This window comes from Salvelinus sp. IW2-2015, unplaced genomic scaffold (genome assembly GCF_002910315.2).
Source record: "Salvelinus sp. IW2-2015 unplaced genomic scaffold, ASM291031v2 Un_scaffold1867, whole genome shotgun sequence".
NCBI classification, from domain to species: Eukaryota; Metazoa; Chordata; class Actinopteri; order Salmoniformes; family Salmonidae; genus Salvelinus; species Salvelinus sp. IW2-2015.
The window spans coordinates 111,319-112,358 of NW_019943231.1; the positions used below are offsets into that span (position 1 = coordinate 111,319).

The 1,040-nt window shown below is 44.7% G+C and overlaps 1 protein-coding gene across 1 annotated transcript in view; it reads right to left on the minus strand.

The window, feature by feature from the left end:
* The window catches only part of LOC112072263 (kinesin-1 heavy chain), a 56,113-nt gene that overhangs the window by 5,745 nt on the left and 49,328 nt on the right, over nt 1-1,040 (minus strand). Inside the window, exons 22-23 of the mRNA XM_024139674.2 lie at nt 417-477; nt 1-137 (exon numbers count right to left, since the gene is read on the minus strand). The exon at nt 1-137 is cut by the window's left edge and continues 17 nt beyond it. Of these exons, the coding sequence (XP_023995442.1) occupies nt 1-137; nt 417-477 (198 nt within the window). The remainder of the gene's footprint in view (nt 138-416; nt 478-1,040) is intronic.

A 1,040-nucleotide genomic window follows, 5' to 3' on the forward strand; every position in this document is an offset into this window, starting at 1 on the left:
AGAAAGGAGATCTTCTGTTTCTGAGCTGCGCTGCCTCCTGTGTCATCAGAGTCCATCTCAGCACTCTTCTTCACTCGGGTAGCCAGGTCCTGGACAAACAGCTTCCTCAGGTTGTGCAGGGTCTGGAGCTCCTTGGCCTGGGAAGGGGGACAACGAGAGACAAGAGGTTAAAGCTATTTCTATGGGAGCGATCCGTTGTTGGATATATCAACGGAGGCGATTGTCCATTAAAAACACACAAACAGTTATCTTTTTACGTATGCAACTGATCTGAAAATAGTTGATTTGAGTTGTACTTTTGATGGACAAAAACGGACAATGTACAGTAGGTCATGTAGGATTTAATCCGTGTTCATGTGCCTGAGTGTGTCTGCAGTGGAAGGAGAAAGCAGGTGCAGTTATAGACGTCTACTCACCACAGTCTCCTCCAGTCCCTTCAGGTCCTGTCTGGCCTGCTCTCTCCTGTCCTGCATCACCCTGCACAGCACACACAGCCATTAGCCACAGCTTCACTATAGTGATATTGGACAGGTCATAGTGCTAAACAAAGCTAACCAGAAGTGACACTTCTATAGTAAGCATGTTAGGTGGGCCCTAGTGAACAACATCATTGTATATGGTGTGGCAGGTAGCCTAGTGGTTAGAGTGTTGGGCCAGTAACTGAAAGGTTGCTGGATCGAATCCCCGAGCTGACAAGGTAACAATCTGTTGTTCTGCCCCTGAACAAGGCAATTAACCCACTGTTTCCCGGTAGGCTGTCATTGTAAATAAGAAGTTGTTATTAACTGACTTGCCTAGTTAAATAAAGGTTAAATAATAAAACATAAAATAATTCATACGCCACAGTACTTTATCCATCACATATTTTGAACATGCCCGCTGTCTGTAGCTGTCTGTAGGTGTATGTAGGTGTCTGTAGGTGTCTGTAGGTGTACAGTGGGGCAAAAAAGTATTTAGTCAGCCACCAATTGTGCAAGTTCTCCCACTTAAAAAGATGAGAGAGGCCTGTAATTTGCATCATAGGTACACTTCAACTATTG